Below are 19,149 nucleotides of genomic sequence, written 5' to 3'. Positions count from 1 at the left end.
GGCTTGCTTGAATCCTGATGGTGCAGTGAGAAAGGGAGCTTGTTTCCTTCCCAGTGTAAGAATTGGCTTTTGTAGTTTGGTTTGCCCTGTTCTCATCATGCACTGGGACAGGAACAGACTAATTTGCATACAGCCGGGTTCTGAAACTGGGATGGTGCAGTGAGCTAAAAAACGGTGTTGGATCTAGCCCTGATCTCTTGACTGGGTGAGAGCTTTCTGCTTAATTCAGAGACTCTGTCCCTCACCACCCCTTGTTGTAAATATTTTTGTCCACCCTAAGCGTGGAAGGGTATTCTCAGATGTGAGACCCTTGCTCATTGCACCATCAGGATTCAAGCAAACCGGGCCGAAGACGGCTGTAATGTCAGAAACCGGTCCCCGGGAGCTTGTTTCCTTCCCAGTGTAAGAATTGGCTTTTGTAGTTTGGTTTGCCCTGTTCCCATCATGCACTGGGACAGGAACAGACTAATTTGCATACAGCCGGGTTCTGAAACTGGGATGGTGCAGTGAGCTAAAAAACGGTGTTGGATCTAGCCCTGATCTCTTGACTGGGTGAGAGCTTTCTGCTTAATTCAGAGACTCTGTCCCTCACCACCCCTTGTTGTAAATATTTTTGTCCACCCTAAGCGTGGAAGGGTATTCTCAGATGTGAGACCCTTGCTCATTGCACCATCAGGATTCAAGCAAACCGGGCCGAAGACGGCTGTAATGCCAGAAACCGGTCCCCGGGAGCTTGTTTCCTTCCCAGTGTAAGAATTGGCTTTTGTAGTTTGGTTTGCCCTGTTCCCATCATGCACTGGGACAGGAACAGACTAATTTGCATACAGCCGGGTTCTGAAACTGGGATGGTGCAGTGAGCTAAAAAACGGTGTTGGATCTAGCCCTGATCTCTTGACTGGGTGAGAGCTTTCTGCTTAATTCAGAGACTCTGTCCCTCACCACCCCTTGTTGTAAGTAAAAAAGAAAGAGGCAAGAGGTGGAATCAATACAAGGCATCCTTGGTATTCAACTCTGTCATGGGCAGATTCATAAAGAAAAACTTTGTGCACATGTGGTTATCCTTTTTTCAAAATTACTCACAGCCTCCCGATTTAGATTTGTGATAGGTCTATTCGGACGCAAATTCGGAGAGCAAATATACCTTCTCTTACCCAAAGTGCCTTTCGCCTACACAGTAATTTGTTCTTGTCTGTTTCCTGGTTCTGTCGGAATGGACCGCCTTTTGAATGAAGCTCTGTGAGTTCAATGTTAGGCTGCAGTCAACTAGAGTTGATTTAGTTCACCACATGTTCTGTTTAAATAAAATAAAAATTACATTATTGAAAATATGACCTTTAAGCATTCAAACAAAGCATGCACGTCAGGCAGCTGGATGTCTTTTGCCCCTCATCACAGTTTTGGGAGGGCCAGGCAGCCTGTGTGGTCTTTCAGACGCACTAAATAGCTCTTGTTTTCTCACTTGAACTGACTTTCATTTGTTTACTGGTTTTAATGTAATTTGTTATGCAAGATACTTAAATTCTTCCGTTCTTTGTGCCCTGTTGCTTTCTATCAACCTATTGTCTTTCCTTTGTCCTCGTCAACATTTTCTTTCTGTTCCTCGTGCTTTTAGTGTACTTCCCCCCTGTACCTTTTTTAGCTTTTCCTCTCCTAAATTCCTTTCCACTGATCTTCTCTTCCGGACCCAAACATTTTTACTTTCAAACACGTTCATTTCTACCACTGACATCTCTCCAAAATTGACGGGATTATGATTATATTTAATCTTTTCGTCATGTATCCTGTTAACCTTTGAACCAGGTACAGCACCTTGAGTATAGAGCAATACAGAGGTTGCCTTGAGAAATAGATAATTTTCTGCCTTAGGGAACCATTACTAGTTGCCTGAAATATAGGGGAGAAGATATTGGTTCTGGAATTAACAGAAACGGCATCTCTATTGGGGTTGTGCTATCGGAGTTTTATGGCCCCTGACCAAGCTACATTTGTCCAGTTATCCCACTTGGGCCCCACCACCACAGCTGTTGAATGTCACTGCGTGTCAGTAGAGGATATTGGAATATAGGCCAAAAAGGCACATATAGATAGATAGACAGACAGACACACAGGCAGCTGGCGTAAGGGTTGTGTGCACTGTACTGAGAGAGAACCTCTGGAACTAGTGTGAGGTGCGGCATCAAAGGCCCGCTCTTATATTAATTTGTGTTCATTTTTTGCTAAGTTTATTGTTACCACTAGACTAGGTTCTGCTCAGCCCTTATCTGATTTTTTGCAATCTGGGGTCTGCATGCAGGGTTTGTAGAGAACATGGCTGTCATGTGACCAACGTGAAATGCAATGGGTGCTTCACATGAGGAGGAGAGCGTTTTGTAGTTTTGTCCCTACACTAGCAGCAATGTATGTAGACATGTCTGAGTCATAGAAGAGTGTTAGGCCGATTTATAAATACATTAGTCTGCTGTGGTGGCCAGAGCCGGAGCTGGACATAGGCAGCCAGTGTGGTAGTACGGGGCCTCTCTCCAGCGCCCCATCATGGGCCACACGCCACAGCTTCCTTCACAACACTTCTCTCCACGCTGCTTCCATCAATAATTCGTCCTTGCATGTTGTGTTTCTTAGTTCCGCTGATGAATTATTGCCGAACAGGTCTGCAAAACATCAGGATACCTCCGGGGGAAATAACAGCGCCAGTGTTATAACTATTTCATAGCAACCAGGCCGGAGGAGGGCAGGGCTGGGGGCAAGACAAGAAATATTCTTCTTCTGTGCTGTTTTATCTGGGAATCAGAGAATGGTTTAAAACAAAAGCGGTAGGTGGGAAAGATAGACAGATAGATAGATAGATAGATAGATAGATAGATAGATAGATAGATAGATAGATAGATAGATAGAGAGAGAGAGAGAGAGAGAGAGAGAGAGAGAGATAGATAGATAGATAGATAGATAGATAGATAGATAGATAGATAGATAGATAGATAGATAGATAGATAGATAGATAGATAGATAGATAGATAGATAGATAGATAGATAGATAGATAGATAGATAGATAGATAGATAGATAGATAGATAGATAGATAGATAGATAGATAACATGTTTGGTGCTTTATTGCACAAACTGCAGTGCTGTCAAAAACATGTATCACAAGGCACAGGGACATTTTTTTAAACAAATATCTCATGGTTGCCTGTGAAATACTGATTTAATCATCTTAATATTAGCCCCCAAACCACTCTGCAGAGTTTTAACATTGTCAGGGCTACTTCATCAACGTTTCGGTCTCTGTATGTCTGAGAAGTACACAAGACCATCTTCAGGACCAAGTTTTGAGTTATGCAATACTGTTGACCCTATGTGTCAGTCAATATAGAGATACACCAAATCCAACAATTAAGCAGAATCTCTGAATTACTCCTCCGAGTCACAAGGGTAGTCTAATATAGATGCAATGAATATGGGTGAAAAACTCATAATATCGTTATCTGGCCAGATAAGATAATAATAATTAATACAATTCAGGCTATTGTATAAAGAAGCAGGACTAGCCGCAATCTTTACTGTGTAAATCTTTTTTTTGCTATGCTATTAGCATTATGTGTAAGGGAACGGATACATGGTTGCCATATCCCTACAATAAGTCAACCGAGTTGTACATTTCTCCTTCAGGAGACACCATGTGTTATTAATGTTCATACCTAATCTCATGTGGGAATAATGGGTCGCCATATTGTGATGTGTCAATCTGGGCAGGGGCATGAGCAACATCATTTTTAAGTTTTGTGGGGGGTTGCAGGTAGTGCAAAGGCCTTTCATAAATATTTTACAAAAGTTACCCATATGTTTCCTGGAATCTGTATAACATGACCCTGGTAATGTTTATGAGATTTTCAAGCATTTCTAGTGCTGGAGCTTCTGTCCTTCAGCTCAGTAATGCAGGGGCTTTTGTGGTTCATTTTATGGTTGCATTATGTGGCCTGAGGAGTATAAAAGAAATAAATCGACCCATGTTTAGTGATGTTTTGACTGCAAATGTTTATTTAATTGTTTATTTACTTACATTGCAATGCCTGTTATTAATAATAAATCCTTGAATATTTTTTAGAATCGAATGGCTTTATTGATGAGCTCTAATATGTCAAAGTAGTTTTAAGGTGCTGATATTTCATAAAAGCCAATACGCTTGCCTTTTTATATTTTGATATCACGACTCCTTGTCAAAGCCGACAGGCTTACTTTTATATATTGATATCATTACTCTATAACAAAGTCAATAGGCTTGTCTTTATATGCTGATATGGTGATCCCTTGACAAAGCCATTAGGTGTGATAAAAAGATAAAGTGATGTTATAGTTAGATATGGTGAGAAAAAACTTTAGAAATTAACTGAAGAAAAACAGATGTTGAAGTGACATTATAGTTAGGTCAAAATTCCAGTTACAAAATAAGATTTTAAACTCCCAAAAATTATTTCACCCACCAGTTATAGTTGACCGACCTAACTATAAGAAGCATCCCTTCAAGGCACTGCTTATGACCTCGCATATTATATCTCTCATGGCATGTTCAATGACATCATCCTTGATATCCTCCATGACATCACTGATGACATCACAAATGAGATCATTGATGATATCACTGAAGACAAACATATTAGTAGGTGAGCACTTGTTTGCGACTCCTCTTTTTAACTGTCTCGACTTTATGAATATATGTACAAATTCAAAAATACAATAGTAATTTGCATGTATTAAGAGTCTGAAATATTTCCAGCCATATTTGTTATGGTGTCAAAGTTAGAAACTCATTTCTAAATGGCTTCTCAACTGAAAAACTATACAAATTGGTAACCCTTTCAAGCCCATATGGCACCCTTTTCAAATGCATATATTAAAAAAACTACTCTATGGATTATCACCAAATTTAAACAAAGCACACTTTTTGAGCAAAGTTCTAGATTTGTGACAACTTTGGTGTTTATCCAATTAGTGGTTGTTCACTTCATGTTAGGGCAAAATATTATATGGGTGTTAAAATGGGAAGTGATGCAATTTTACGCTCCCACCATTAACCATTTTTGGTGAACATACCTTCATAAACCTTGGCATGCTGAAACTTAACTGAGTAATTAGATTGCCAGGTTTCATGAAAATCCATCCATGGAGGCAACATTTATAGGCAAATCAAACAAATGCCTTTTCAATGGAAACATCATACAAAAATAATATATATATATATATATGTAGGAACTGCTACAAAAGGGGGTAGGATTACACCAGGAAACTTTTTATATATTGGTTAGGAAGTGGTCAAGATTCATCCCCACCCACAAGTTAGTGCCAGGCATTGGTGTAGCACCCCTGAGTACCCCCTTCAGAACACAACTGCAATTGAGACTTGCACCTGCAATTGAGACTTGTGAGAAGAACCATATGGGCTTCACCCACTTCCACTTGTACCCCGAGCCAAGAAGTGGACTCCAAGGGGCAGTTGCATGATCTCCTATTAAGCTGGTGGGGCACAAAAGCTGTAAGAATACCACTTTCCTGGAAGAGTCTAGATGAACAGCTTCAACTGGACCTGCTTGGGACCTTGTTGTTGGTCAATATTGGACATAGCCCTGACCTCCCTGTGCTGTTCTGTGCTGAGGTTCTAAAACCCTTTACTTCTGTCAGAGTGTACTCCTACCTAATCCTAAAGACCTGGATCTCAAAAGTTGTTTGTTAACTTTTTGCCTGTAGAACCATTGAGAGACTGGGCCCGGGCCAACCTGCAGCTGATCCATCTATGGTGCATCAACGGTGGGCCTGACTTCGCCACAGCTCCCACTATGCTTTTTTTTTCAATGCCAGAATCTGTCAAATCTGTACCCTCCTCAGTTCCCTGCCACAGTCTCATCAGTGCCTCCATCAAAGGAGACCCGATGGATGCTGGAGAACTCCAGGGTGTGAAAGCAACTTCTGCCTTGGGAGCTTTTTCCGTCTAAACAAACAGGTTAAAAGAGGTTCCATCTCAATGCTAAAATCAGTCGACATGGAGCCCCTTCCCTTTGCACCAGCCCACTGTCTGCTTCTACTGAAGGCTGACTCTTTCGTAGCTCAGATTTAAGAAACACATTCATTTATCACAAGATTCTTCTCTTCACTAATGCCTCAGCCCCAAAACAATACTTTTTTTCTCTTTTTTCACCCTCCTTTTTTAACTCTTTCAGCTTTATTTTTGATACCCCAGCCTTGAGAAATTTCATATGCGAACCACCGAAAGGTGATCAAAGCGTGGGCTGGCGTGGGATAGCTGTAAGAAAAGTAGCAAACAACCACCATTTGTGCAATAAGTCAAAATAAAAAAGCAAAAAAAAAAAGGATAAAACAGAATAAAAATGATGATTGGAACAACAATTTTGAAGTAAAATTATAAATATTAATACGTTTATAAGAACAGTGATCTGTATAGACACCGAGCTGGAACAAGAAGTTTCAAAATAAGGAGGAGTAATAATTGCAGTCAACTACATGTGTTAACAACATCTTTTCTAGGGATAAAGCACAGTGATCCTATTTTTCCATGCAACAGAGAGACATATTCAGTTCTGGTTCTCTGCAAAGAAGCACAATTCAAACACATAAAAAAATGAATTATTGGGGAGCATAGCTTCGGTGTCGATCGTGATGGGCGCACTTTATTGAGGCTCCTTGACTCCCCAGGTTTCTGCCCGTAATTAATCCGTCCACAGATCCGGTACTCATGTCAAGAATCGAGACAAATGCATCGGAGACCAGGAAGAAGGAGATGCCGGAAACAAAACGAGCCAAGAGGGTGGAGTTTGCCTGGATCCGGAGTTGCGGCCTAGAAGAAAGAAAAGGCCCCGGGCTAAATTTGCAGCGGTGCCCGGCTGGAAACATGAGTTATACTGACGAGGGTAGTGGAGGACCCGAAGAACATGCAGGCGGTGGTCACTGCCTGTGTCATCAACAAGGAAGCGTGTTGGGACCCCGGACGGTGACTGGAACATCAGAAAAAGGGAGTGTCGCAGGAGAGAGGCGTCGGACCCATGGACCAGGAAGTGCCAAAGAAACTCGCCCGCAGCAAAGGATAATGCAGAGGAAGGGGTGGAACTGCAGCGCAACCCCGGTGAGTATGTGCGGGGGTAGCGGTCCTGCCAGCAGTGGTTTCGGCCAGGGCGTACGAACACCACCACAGAGAACTCCGGCGCCGCGGTAAATAGGGCAGGCGGCCCTAGACACTAAAGATGGAGCAGTAAGAGACACCGGAGGCCGTGACAAAGTGTGCTTACCCAGGGGCAGAGCAAACCCAGTTCAGCACGAGAGTGCAGATGAGCTGGAGCCCCCTCGCACATCAGAGCGCCCTGCTGAACCTATTAGTAGCATATTTTAGGTATGAAAACAAGCCCTGATGCCAAAGCATGGTGACCAGGTATTGCTGGAAGCACGTAGAGAACTGTGCAGAAGGGCCAGGGCAAATACCCCACAGCTGCCGAGGTGAGTAAGAGGGGTGTTTTGCATTGCCGGAGGGATGCTGGAAGCGGCTTGATCAACTGCCCTGCATCAAGGTAGGGTCTAGCTATACGTCTCTGTTGAGATAACCAAGTAAGTCAATTTTGAGAACGAAAGGACGCGGGCAAGACTCCACAGAGAGGCCATGGGCCTGGAAGTGTGTAACACCCATCTGGGCCCCAGCAGGTCATCAGCTAATAGGCCACAATGTCGGGGGCAAAGGAGCAAAGGGAACCCTCCAGACCAAACTAGATACAATGCAGAAGCAGACTGAGCTGGACACTCTCGGTAAAGGGAGGAGATGAAACGGAGCAGGGGCCAGACAGCTGCGAACCGTCCCTGAAAGATATCATGGAGGCCATCGCTGGAGTTCGTACATCCCTGGAAACAAGAATGGACTCGATAACGGCTGGGATGACACTGATGAGGGCAGACATGCTTAAAATCAGCAAAAAAGTCCAAAACGTGTAAGTGGTCACTACAGAGTTAAACGGAGAGTCAAATCAGATAAAACAAGAAATCAAAGAACTCCAAGTAGCCAGTAAGAAAATGGAGAGATAATTGGATGATTATGAAGGCCGATCAAGAAGGAATAATATAAGAATACTTGGGGTCCCCGAGAAGGGCCAACAGCTGACCTCTTTGTGGAAACCCTCATAAGCGATTATTTGACACCAAAGTCCTTGTCAACATATTTTACAGTTCAGCAAGTGCACAAGATTCCCGGAGGTAGGCCCAAACCTGGTGCCCTACCTAGGCCCCTGCTGGCAAATCTGGGAAATTGTTGGCCTGGCTACACAGGAGAGAAGATGGCGAGCCATCTTGTCACAGAGCTACTAGTAGACTCCGTGGACAATCTCATTGATACGCAGGAAATTGTGACGAATTCGCCAAGTACTTTGAGCGGATATATACATCCAAGAACACTAGGCAGGAAAGTGAACTGAAAGAGTTACTGTTCGAAATGCATCTACCGGGGTAACAGAGGAAGACAGAAATCTGCTAGATAATGACCTAACACAGGAAGACATAGCGCAAGCCATATGAACGCTCCAGGCAGGGAAAGCGATGGGCCCGAATGGCCTTCTGATCAACCTCTACAAGTTGCAGCCTGATAGAATACCTCCACCTCAAGAAAATGTATGAGGAAAACCATAGAGAAAGGACACCTTCCGCAGGACCAGAGGATAGCTACTCTGATATATAAAGATAGAAAACACAAAAATAAATGCTCGTCCTACCGACCAATATCATTGTTGAATGCAGAGGTCAAAATATTGGCAAAAGTACTGGCCACCCGGCTGGTCCGGGTTATTTCTGGGTTAGTCCACCCTGACCAATCGGGCTTTATGCCGTCAAGAAATACATTGTTAAATCTGCGTTGACTGCACGGAGAACTGGGAAGCGTGAATACCCTAAGGGAAGATGTGGTGGTGGTGTCTTGGATGCAGCCATGGCGTTTGATACCATTGAGTGGCCATATCTCTTTACTGTGTTGAAAAAACTCCTATATGCGCACCCCCTCGCGCAGGTAGTAGTCAATAACAAAAAGTCTGCCATTTTCAATCTTTAAAGGGAGACGCAACAGGGTTGCCCTTTGACCCCGCTTCTATTTGCTTTAACGTTAGAGCCCTCAGCTTACAGGTTCCGAAAAGATCCTATAATTTGGGGATTGCGATGGGCAGATGATTGGGAAGATCGTATCTCACTTAATGCAGACGACATCTTGTTGTACCTGGCCTCTCCAGGGATATCACTGCACATCTTCAAGATGATGTAATTGCCTCACTTCCTGTATGTCCTTTATAATTCACCTGACACAGGCCCCGCGTCCTACTTTGCAGCGGTGGAAAGTGCACAGAGAACGTTGTTCTGGGGTAGGAGTCCATCACAAATCTCATTCTCAAAACTAGTAAAAGGCTGGTATGATAGGGGAATTGGGCTACCGAATATTAAAAAGTACAATTGGGTGGTGCAACTAGCTGCCATCAACCATTGCATATACCAACCTCAGATATGCTATGGATAGGTGGCTCTTACCTGGGGGTAATCCCACCAGGGCGTTATACTCAAGGTGCAAGAAATTCCATCTGACAGGTCCTACGAAGCATTCGTTTCAAGTGTGGCATACGGTGCATAGGAGTATGGGTGGGCAAGGAAAATAACATTGGCCACCCCGCTGTGGGAGAGGGAACAACTGGGTTCCCAATGGAGGACAAAGGATTTCGACAAATGGGACACCATTGGGATATCTAGGGTGGGTGACCTATGGAAAAGGGGGGAGGTGGTGCCATTCACGACATTACAGCAAGACCTCGAATTGGCGGAAACTGTGAGATTCTGCTATCTATGAGGACGTCACGCCTTGCAGGCAGAGATCCCGCGGGGAGTGACCACACCGGAGGCCTCACTTCTCGAAGATAGGCTCCTAGATGGGTATATGCCAAAGAAAGCAGTTTCCCTGACCTACTCAAAACTGATCTACCATTCACTGGATCCTGTTCCGCAACTTAGTGAAAAATGGGACTGTTGGGATGGAGGAAGAGGACTGGCTGGAAGCGCTGGCATCGCCGAAGGAGGTAGCAGTTTCCTCCAAACTAAAATTGGTTCAGTTAAAAATATTGCATAGAGTATACGTCATGCAGCCAGCTTTGGTTAAGATGGGTTAATAAAAAGACCCCGTTGCAGGAATCAGTGTGGCAGGGTCGGCATGTTCTTGCATATCATATGGGAATACCCACACATCAGTAGGTACTGGAGAGATGTTGTCTTGAGCACGGGGGAAGTACTGGGAGAGAAACTGGTACCAGAGGCCAAAAGATGTCTGCTAAATATAGGGAACCAACAGAATTGAATAGCAAAGAAAGAACATGGGTGTCGCTAGGTCGGGTGGTCGCTAAGCGAAACATAGCAAGGAAATGAAGAGCGCAAAAAGTACCAACAGTGGTGGACTGGGAAAATGACATGGGTGGTGTATGTTTAGAGAGAAAACTGTATATGTATCCAACGGATGCCCGAAAAAGTAGATGCAAATATGGTGCAAATGGAACGAGTACAGGGGGGATATATGTGTGCCACCCAGCTTATCATCACAATTGTCCCCAGATGAATAAGAATGTTGAAATGCAGGAACAACATAACCAAGGGTACTTGTTACTTATTGAGATTAGCCCATGTGTTCCACGTCAATGATCACTGTAAATCAAAGAATACACTGAAAGTGATATCTGTACTGTTGTTTGTTAAAATTAATAAAAATATTTTTTTTAAATATGTGAATTATTAATTGGGGTGGATGGAAATCCAGCACAAAGAACAAGGCCAGACATTTTTAAGTAAAACATACTTTCAATAATTTGTCTTCAACTCCCTTGTATCTGTAACACAGAGTAAACAGTCTTACAGTAGGAAGATATATAAAGTGTTCAACACTAAAAACAGTTAAATAGTCAACATACAACAATACAAATGCCAAAATCATTTTCTAACAATAGAGAAAAATATAATGAGCAAAATTACATCAAAACAGCAAACCAAAGATATGAATGGCAAGAAAAAGTAAAGCGCCTATCAGAAGCTACTGTTTACAGTTGACTGGGACCTATGCACAATTAGAGGTTGACCACGATGGAGAGTGGGTCGGCTATGCCTGTGTTGGGTCAAAGATTTTACCTACTGACATAATAAATCCTCCAGTGGGGCGAGGCAGCATACTGTATTCGACTAAGTGCAATCAAAGTGGGATAGCTGTTGGACGAGTTTCAGTGGAAGCTGTTGGTTTTGGGAGGAAAATTCTCCATGAGGCATGCCTGGAAACTGTATCTGATGAAGTCCCTTCAAAGTAGAACACTTTTGCCACAAAGTCCCACTGAAGCTTAGGAGGTCTTCGAAGTCTAAAAAATGTTTAAGTGCCAACTTTCTGGAGTATTTCTTCTTCTTCACTTCTAAGGCTCTCAGAACCTCAAGGACAGCACTCACTCTAGCAGAGACCAGCAGCCAGGTCCAGTTCATGTCCAGTTGCTACTGATCAACTGGGCACTTCAGGAAAAAGGCCTCTTGAAGCTTGCTATATCGACAGAGTAGGTCAGCCAAATGGTGTTGGAGAAGAGTGGGGCCTTGACGTCGCCACATGTGTTTCAAAGAGCATCTCCAGTGTTCTTCTGCTCATCCACAGGTCTAGAGTGTTCTGAAGAGTAGGATTTACTAGTCTGTGGGAAGGGACGACTCTTGGACGCTGTCTAATCAATGAGAGAAAAGTACCCAGGGGCTACCCTTCCCATTTTTGCAGCCCATCTTGTTTTTCTCACTGCAAAAAATCTCATGGGGCACTATTCTGAGTCAAATCCAAGATGGTTGCACCTTTTCGTCATTGAGGCTTCTACTGTGCTACTCTTGTATATTTAGGAAAATGAGTAATCCCCTCTCCCTTAACTTCACCACTGACCTGGTAATAAACTGGTTACAGAGGACCCCGGAGAGCAAATGCTTGTCTTTTCCAGGCCTCGTTTTGTAGTTAACTATGAATAAGCAGTTCTCTTCTGGGTCTTTTTCAAGTTTATAAAGTTCCTGAGCCCTTCTCAACTGCCATACCTGAGCTGAAAGAAGTCAAATACCTCACACCAGATCTTCCTGCCAAAAGGCCTAAGCCATTGTTTCTGCTCTGGGAGCAGTTTTTACAGCTTATTAACTGGATGCTCTGACAATGCTACTTAGACTATCGTAGGATTAGATAAGCAAGTTTACCTTTATAAAAGTTACTTTTCCAAAATATGTATTAAAGTATTAAAAATAGTGGTTGAATTATTCTGGTAGCATTTCCCGAACCAAAGATGGCAGAGTTATGATTTGTTTTTGAACTTTAGTTTTTCTCATAGGACAGATGTTGCGCTTTTACAGTAAAAAAAGCTTTTGGAGATTAGTCAATGTAGGTAACATTAAATTCTTGCATGTACGAATTTTAATTACTAAGCATCCTATTTTGTGGAATACGAGGCCTACTTAGGGGTGATTTAAGTAATATTTCAAAGCCTGTCAAAAGGGGTTATTTCGACAGGCTTGCCTGCAGGTTTAACGGCTGCAGGAGTCAGCCTACACAAGTATGCCTATAGCCATGTTTTCATTGTCAGCCTAGTGAGTGGCACAACATGTGCTGTAGTTCACAGGTGACAAATAACTTCCCGAGAGTTTGGGTCATTTCCTGCACCATATGCTATGGCCTTACTGGAAAATGTAACATGCTATCTAGGAGTTGGCCAGTTTACCAAGTTTTAGGGGTCAGAACACATAAATTGGGGTCTGAATAATAGTGCTCCAATTATCAGAATTAAAGAACAAGCCACAATAAATCCACAGAAAGTATGGGGGACTTTTAGAAATGGAGGCCTCTTGTTGGCAATGGTTCGCACCTTTGTCCAAGCAGAGATCCTGCCTTCCAGTCAGGATAAGAGAGGTTACACTCCTAGAATTTCACTCCTAAAATAACCCATGCTCACCCCCTTGGTAGCTTGACACTAGCAGTCAGGCTTATCTCAGAAGCAGTGTGTAAAGCATTTGCACATAACCAACAGGACACCACACCAGTATAGAAAAATGTCCAATATTTTTATGTATATAAAACAAGACCAGAACTATAAGAACCTAACATAGAGTTCTTAAAAATATATACTTTGCAAGATATCCTTAAAATCTCTGAAATATCTCAAAAACACAGTTCTTCCGAGTCGTTAGATCCATTCGGGGCTACTGTGATACTAAAAAACAATACGGGCCAGCTAAAGCGTTGACAGACTCAAGAACAGTACCTTTCTCGATGCAAGCGACACGTTGGTGCAAGTCGGTCAGGGTAACCATCGCGATTGTGTTGCAAAATGAAAGCGGTGCAGGGTGAGGTGCCCTCATGATGTAATGCAGGCAGCGGCTCGATGACGCTCGTCCAGGTGGCATCAGTGAGACCAAGGCTGACAGTGCCAGGCGAGGCGGTGCTCGATGTGGTGATGGCAGGTTGTGGTGCAAGCGACAGAGCCGGTTAGCGCGAGCTGGCATCTGTCATCCCGACTGCTGTGTGGGATGAGGTGGTGCATCATGAAACTTACGAGCGGTGCCCTCAGACATGATGCGGTCACGGGTGTCAAAGTCAGAAGGCAGCAACAGCGTCGGTGAGACCAGAGTGGCGAAGTGAAGCCAGGAAGTGCACACCAGTCACAGTGCAAGCAGCAGCTCGGTAGTGGTGGCGGCCGTCGTCGTCGTCGATGAGACCATGGTTGGGGTGTGAGATGGGTCGGTGCCTTCTGCAGTGCCTTCAGGACATGGAGCCAACGACAGAGTGCCTTCTCCTTGGCAACTGAAACAGCGGCTCCAGAAGTGGTACTCAGAGGTTTGTAAAGTCTTTGCAGCCCCAGAGACTTCAGGGGAGGAGGCAAGCTCTACTTCAAGCCCTTGGAGATACTCAGCTCAAGTAAAGAAAGTTCAGTCCAGTCCATTTACTGCCCAAGGCAGAAGCAGCAACTGCAGGTCAACCCGATAAAGCAACAAAACAGCAATGGTGCAGTTCTCCTCTTGGCAGCTCTTCCAACTCTTCTATTTGGCAGGCTCCTTGATTCAAGCGAGTTCTAAAATTCTGGTATGTGGGACCCAATATTTATACTCAAAATTCCTTTGTTCACTCAGGCAGAGAGTGTCTGTGCTTAGGCCAAACCAGTTTGGTCCTCGCTGACTCCGCTTCCCAGCAGGAGGTGGAGACAGCATTGTCTAAAGCAGACCAGGCCCATTCAGTTGCAAGGACATCTCTTTCCACTACTCTAAATGCAGCCCAGTTCTATTCAGCCCAGCCCTGACTCATCCAGGGAAGGCAGGACAAACCTTGACTCCCCAGGTGGATGTCTGCAGAGAATGCACATCCCCAGCCCCTGTCACTCCAAAACCAGACTGTCAAATTTACAATCCCAGCACAGGCACACAGGATGGCTAAGCAAGAAAATACCTATTTTCTAAAAGTGGTATTTTCAAACACAGAACATAAAAATCATGTTTACTAAAAGATGCTTTTTTACATTCTGAGTCCAGGCATACTAAACTCCATTTCTTTTTCTTATCCTAATGGGAAGGCATGCTTATAAGATATTAGAAATAAAACTCCCATTCTATCCTATGTATGGGACAGATAGCCTTTCTATAGTGAAAAAAACGAAATGCACTATAATACACTACAAGGACATGCCACACACACTAGTACATGTCCTACCTTTAACATACACAGCACACTGCCCACAAGGGTACTTTGGGCCTACCTTAGGGGTGACTTTTATGTAAGAAAAGGAAAGATTAGGGCCTGGCAAGTGGGTGCACTTGCCAGATCGACATGGCAGTTACAAACTGCATGCAGACCCTGCAGTGGCAGGTCCGAGATATCTTTCCAGGGCTACTCATGTGGGTAGCTCAATCAGTGCTGCAAGCCCAATAGTAGCCTTTGATTTACTGGCACTGGCATACTCAGTCACTTTACTAGGGGCTTAACAGTATATCAAATATGCCAATCATGAAAACAACAATTCATACTAGCAATTTACAACAGGAGCACTTGCACTTTAATACTCAACAGCAGTGAGAAAGTGCGCAGCGACACTAAACCAACAAAAACAGAGCCAAAACTAGGAGGTCAAAAAGCAAAAAGACAGGGGAAACACGCCAAAAAAATGCTAGGTCTGATGGTGACCTTGCAAAAAGAGATACTTTCTCACATCTCTCATTTAGGAGAACGAACTCTTGGGTGGATACCGCGTGGGCCTAAGCACTGTAATATTTTCAAAGTCCACATAGGTCCTTCAAGCAAATAGAAAATGGCAAACATTTATTAGAACTTTTTGTTGACATACATATGATTCATATTTTCACTGAGCTTTGGATTCCAGATATTGGCCCATGGCTCTTAATGGACCATATTCACAGCATCAATTAACCTTAGCCTACCAGGTTATGCCCCTTAGATTCTGAAAATGCTAGATTAACATTGTTTACAGGACAATGGAGATGGTGTGAATTTAATTTACAGGCACTAGATCTATGGCTATCATATTTTCCTAACTCATAGTGGCTGTGATTTTTACTTTCAAGTTCTGCCAATATGGTACTGAATATGCTAAATATGTATAGTTATACAAAGACAGGGTTACCCTGTGGTCCATACAAACCTGGGTTTGCTTATCAAAGAAGACATAGCATTCAGTATGGAAATATTGTAATGTGCTTCAGAATATTTTAGTAATGACTGGCAACTTACAGAGGTATACACCTCAAGCAAATGATTGATCGACGCTTGGTTATCCTTACACCTAACTGAAGTGAATTTTCTCAAATATACACCGCATTATAACATTATAACAGAACATAACATAACATTATCTTATTGTCGTTGCCAGCTTGGAACAACCAGCAATTGTATCTCATCAACATACCAATTTAGTTGACAAGAGAGCATTAACCCCAAAGTTAGTAGCATTACACCAACTATAGATGATCTTACACCTAGATTTTTGGGAAAATTGACAACTCCATTTCCTTTGGCTCTCTCCTATGCTCTCAGGAGCTGGAAAGAAATTTCAGCCTGCCTGGCTACACCACCACTGTCTATTTGTAACCATTCTCTCTCCATGGGCTCCCTACCTACAGAGTGGAAAAAGACCATGGTGGTTCAGCTACTGAAAAAAGCAGAATCTGATCCATCAGTCCTCAGTAATTTGTAGCCTACACCTTGCCTGCCTTTCCCTGTGAAAATGATGCAGAAATATATTATTAAACTTATACCAGACTTTGTGGAACATCACTCTCTGCTGGATCACGCTCAGTTGGGGATCCGACCTGCACATGCACTGAATCAACTCTTGCTTCCATTCTGGACGACCTCATAATGTCAGCAGACAATGGTTACTTTGCGACCCTTGTCTTACTTTATCTGCCTGCTGCTTTGGATACAGTCAGTCCCAACACCTTGATCTCCAGGCTGACTGAGGTCAGGACCAAAGACTCCACTTTGAGCTTGTGTAAATCCTACCTGGAAGATAGCGTTTCAGCCAACCCTTTTTTCATTCCAAGTCCAAAGCTGCTGGACAAAGGTACATCAGAAATGTTCCTTTAGTCTGACCTTGTTCAATATTTACTTAAGGTCTCTCGGTCAACTGATCAGAGAACATAGAGTAAAGCCCATGAAGTATGCTGACAACACTCAGTGAATCATATCAGTCAACCACTTTATTCCATCTGCATTGGAGGACTTTCCTAACTGCTTGCATTATATTTCTGCATGGCTAGGGCTAAACTCCCTTAAAATATTACAGAGACTTAAATCTTGTGTTGCCCTTCCGGCAAACTTCCTTGTCCCCCTTCAGTAGACTTCTAGCCATTACCAGTCATTCCTGTTCCATCAACCTCATCAACAGGTTGCTTTCCTCATGTTCCTTCTTAACGCTGGTAAACTGTAAACGGTTGCCTTGTCTTCTAAGTTAGTCTCTCCTTGTGGTGCAGTACGCTACAATGGCTAAACGGTTATTCTCACAGGGCAGTCAATAAATACCAAAATGTTTGGAAAGCCTTGTGAAATATTTCCATACAGAACATGATCACTTCTTTGTTAGACTTCTATAGAAGTGTTTACCTTGGAGGTATTTTCATTCTGTCTCTAAGCTTGCCAGAATCTCATTGTGGCAATGCTTTTCTTAAATCTAGGTGTTGTCCTTATGGCCCGGACCTGCTAGATTTGCTTTATTGCTATTGCCAGTGTCTTTGAGGTATTGCTCCATGCTCTGTTTGCATTATTCTGTTGCCTCTGCTTTTCTGATACTGCTACTATTGCTATGTTATGTTCTAGAGTCAAATTGGCTTACTGTTTTTCTTTCACATTTCCTGATCTTATATCTCTGAATGCCCAAGATACACACTGAAATTGTCGCTTTGCCTTGCAGGTACTGGCCATATGGCTCCGAAGGTTGCCAAATTCATGGATTCCAGGGATTCGTAACAGCTTTATCCAGCATCAGCTCCTGTGGTGTAATTGCCTGGGACAGATATAACCAGTACTGTACCAGTAAGTTTCCATAGCTACTTATTTATTTATTATGTGTTAATTCATGAGTTTTCTACGGGGCGACCATCATAGCCATAGAGCTGCCCAGGGCTTTTGGTTCTGCATTTGAACAAAAACCTTTACATAGACCATCATAGGTGGAATTGATGGTTAATGGTGTCTGCATTGAATCTGGGACCATGGAGTTTGGTACATTCTCAGATGTACTAACACTAGTAAACCTGGGAATGTGTCAATGTGTTACAAAGTGGAGAAATGTGGCTCAATGGTTAGTGCGGCAGACCCTAATGCAGAAGTCTGGCCCGGACCAGGGTTCAATTCCCCGCCTCGGCGGGTCTTGGGCTCAATTTCCCCGTACCTGATAATTCTCGCCTCGGTGCCTATTCCAATCATGGGTCCAACTCTGGGCAATAGCTTGCTTTATCTCCTCAACAGCGCTAGGATTCCTGGCCTCACCATGGGGGTGCCCAGGAGTGGGCACTTCACAGGGAAAGGCCAGGAAGGGTTCTACAGCGGTATGTGTACAGCGCTTTGAGACCCCTTTGGGGGTGATACGTGCGCTATATAAGCACTACATTTACATTTAAGCTTTCCCCAGTGAGGCGTACAAGGAGGAATATCTTTCTTTCTCTGTGTTTCTTCCTCTTTTTAGCTGTGCTGCATTCTCCATCACACATAGAAAAAGGAATATGCCTCTAAGGATTGTTTTTGTGCAGTAAGGGAGACCTTCCTGCACAAAAACACCCTGCCCACAGCAGAGGCACCCTTGAACCAATGCACAAGGGCGCCTATGTTGGCGCAAGGCAGCACACAGTGTGTCAGTGCTAGGCAAAAGCAGGACTATGCCATATCTTTGTAAATATGGTGCATTTCTGCTGTCTCCCTTTCTTCCTATCTTGCAACACAGCTCAGCAAGTTGCCTTGCAGCATTGCATAGTGTGAAATGTAAGTAAATCTCCCCCGTAATCCTCACTGCGAACTAGGCGGATGGCATGCAGCACTCAATGCCCTGTACAGGCTTGTCACCCACAATCCCACCATGGCTGCAGATCTGCATCAATCCCTCCAGATAGCAAGCACTTTACCCCAAGCACCTTCAATTGTGCACAAGAACATGACATCCTCTCAGACACCTCAACTAATGATTGCTAATGATACTTAGGGATGCTCGGTGAAGAGTGAAATGCTACAGCTGTTTGAGGTAAGTGTGGACGTGGTTTGTACATCCAAGAGTGACAGTCAGTGAGATATGTAAGTGATCCGTTCGCTGATGCAGTTTCAGAGATGGCTTGCATGAAACCATCAGATAATCCTTGCTCTGTAATCTAACAGCACTTTTAATGCAGGGAGACTTTAGCTCCTACTGGGAGCTACAAGTCCCAAATGATATCATGCGACTGGTCAAAAAGCCTGAAGCATAAAAACTGTCCTTTAACCCCTTCACTGCGGCGGCTATTCCGCCGCAGTGCTGAGGGGGCCGCGCGGCGCACCCATGCTTGTGACGGAACCGCTCCGTCACCAGCCGCGGTTGCGCTGTGCTCATGACGGAGCGGTTCTGTTGCG

General features: G+C 43.7%; 1 protein-coding gene across 1 annotated transcript in view; it reads left to right on the top strand.

The window, feature by feature from the left end:
• Positions 1 to 19,149, top strand: part of RGR (retinal G protein coupled receptor) — a 192,687-nt gene that overhangs the window by 53,718 nt on the left and 119,820 nt on the right. Inside the window, exon 3 of the mRNA XM_086920152.1 lies at positions 17,465 to 17,586. Coding sequence (XP_086776278.1) covers positions 17,465 to 17,586 — 122 coding nt within the window. The remainder of the gene's footprint in view (positions 1 to 17,464; positions 17,587 to 19,149) is intronic.

This window comes from Lissotriton vulgaris, chromosome 5 (genome assembly GCF_964263255.1).
Source record: "Lissotriton vulgaris chromosome 5, aLisVul1.2, whole genome shotgun sequence".
NCBI classification, from domain to species: Eukaryota; Metazoa; Chordata; class Amphibia; order Caudata; family Salamandridae; genus Lissotriton; species Lissotriton vulgaris.
Note: the sequence above shows the minus strand (reverse complement) of the source record. Positions and strands in the feature narration are given on the sequence as shown.